Source organism: Neopelma chrysocephalum, unplaced genomic scaffold (genome assembly GCF_003984885.1).
Source record: "Neopelma chrysocephalum unplaced genomic scaffold, ASM398488v2 Primary Assembly neopelma1_59, whole genome shotgun sequence".
Taxonomy (NCBI): domain Eukaryota; kingdom Metazoa; phylum Chordata; class Aves; order Passeriformes; family Pipridae; genus Neopelma; species Neopelma chrysocephalum.
In genome coordinates this window covers 1,856,887-1,857,570 of record NW_020897714.1, presented here as the reverse complement: position 1 = coordinate 1,857,570, position 684 = coordinate 1,856,887, and the positions used below count along the sequence as shown (strand labels likewise).

Here is a 684-nt window from a genome sequence, read left to right as displayed (position 1 = left end):
GGGAGCGCCCGAACAATGGCGGCGCCGCGGCCGCCGCGCTGAGGGCCCTGCAGGCGGCGCGGCAGCGAAGGCGGGCGAGGGAAGCGGGCGGAGCGGAGGGGCCGCGCCCGCCGGCCGCGCGTACCTGGTTGAACTCCTCGCCCACATCGGCGTAGATGTCGATGTGGTCCACGCCGTCCGCCATGGTCCCGCCCGGGGCCGCCGCCTGCCGCGCCCGGCTCCCGAGCCGCCGCCGGGAGGGGAGGGAGCGGGAGGCAGAGCGGGGCGTCACTTCCGCGGCGGCGCGGCCGGGCTTCCGCCGGCGCCGGGGCTGCGGGGGCCGGGCCGCCCCTCCCGCCCCGCCCCAGGCCGCCAGCGGCTCCTTGCCCGCTGGGTCTGGCCTGCTGTGTCCTAGGGGGCTCCGCTGCCCTCGGGGACCCGGCTGATGGCAGCGCTGCTGGGCACCAGGCCATGTTGCACAGTGCCTGAGCTCCCAGGAACGCTGCTCCAGCAGAGAGAACGCGCGTTTGCTGCTCCACAGCCGAGGGCTGTGATGAACGTCTGGAAAATGAAGCGCAGTCCTGCGTCTTCACGCCAGGGATGTGGAGGCTGGGCTCCGGGGTGCAGTAAAACGTGCGGAGAGGACACAAGCACACGGTGCTGGGTTTAGCCAGACTCTAATACTGTGCTACTGCAGAGCTCGCT

General features: G+C 73.1%; 1 protein-coding gene across 4 annotated transcripts in view; it reads right to left on the bottom strand.

The window, feature by feature from the left end:
- The window catches only part of CPSF6 (cleavage and polyadenylation specific factor 6), a 34,118-nt gene extending 33,873 nt beyond the window's left edge, over window positions 1-245 (bottom strand). For all 4 annotated transcript variants that reach the window (XM_027679679.1, XM_027679680.1, XM_027679681.1 and 1 more), the window contains exon 1: window positions 125-245. In XM_027679679.1, the coding sequence (XP_027535480.1) occupies window positions 125-184 (60 nt within the window). In that variant the 5' untranslated portion in view covers window positions 185-245. The remainder of the gene's footprint in view (window positions 1-124) is intronic.
- Between the last annotated feature and the right edge of the window lie 439 nt (window positions 246-684).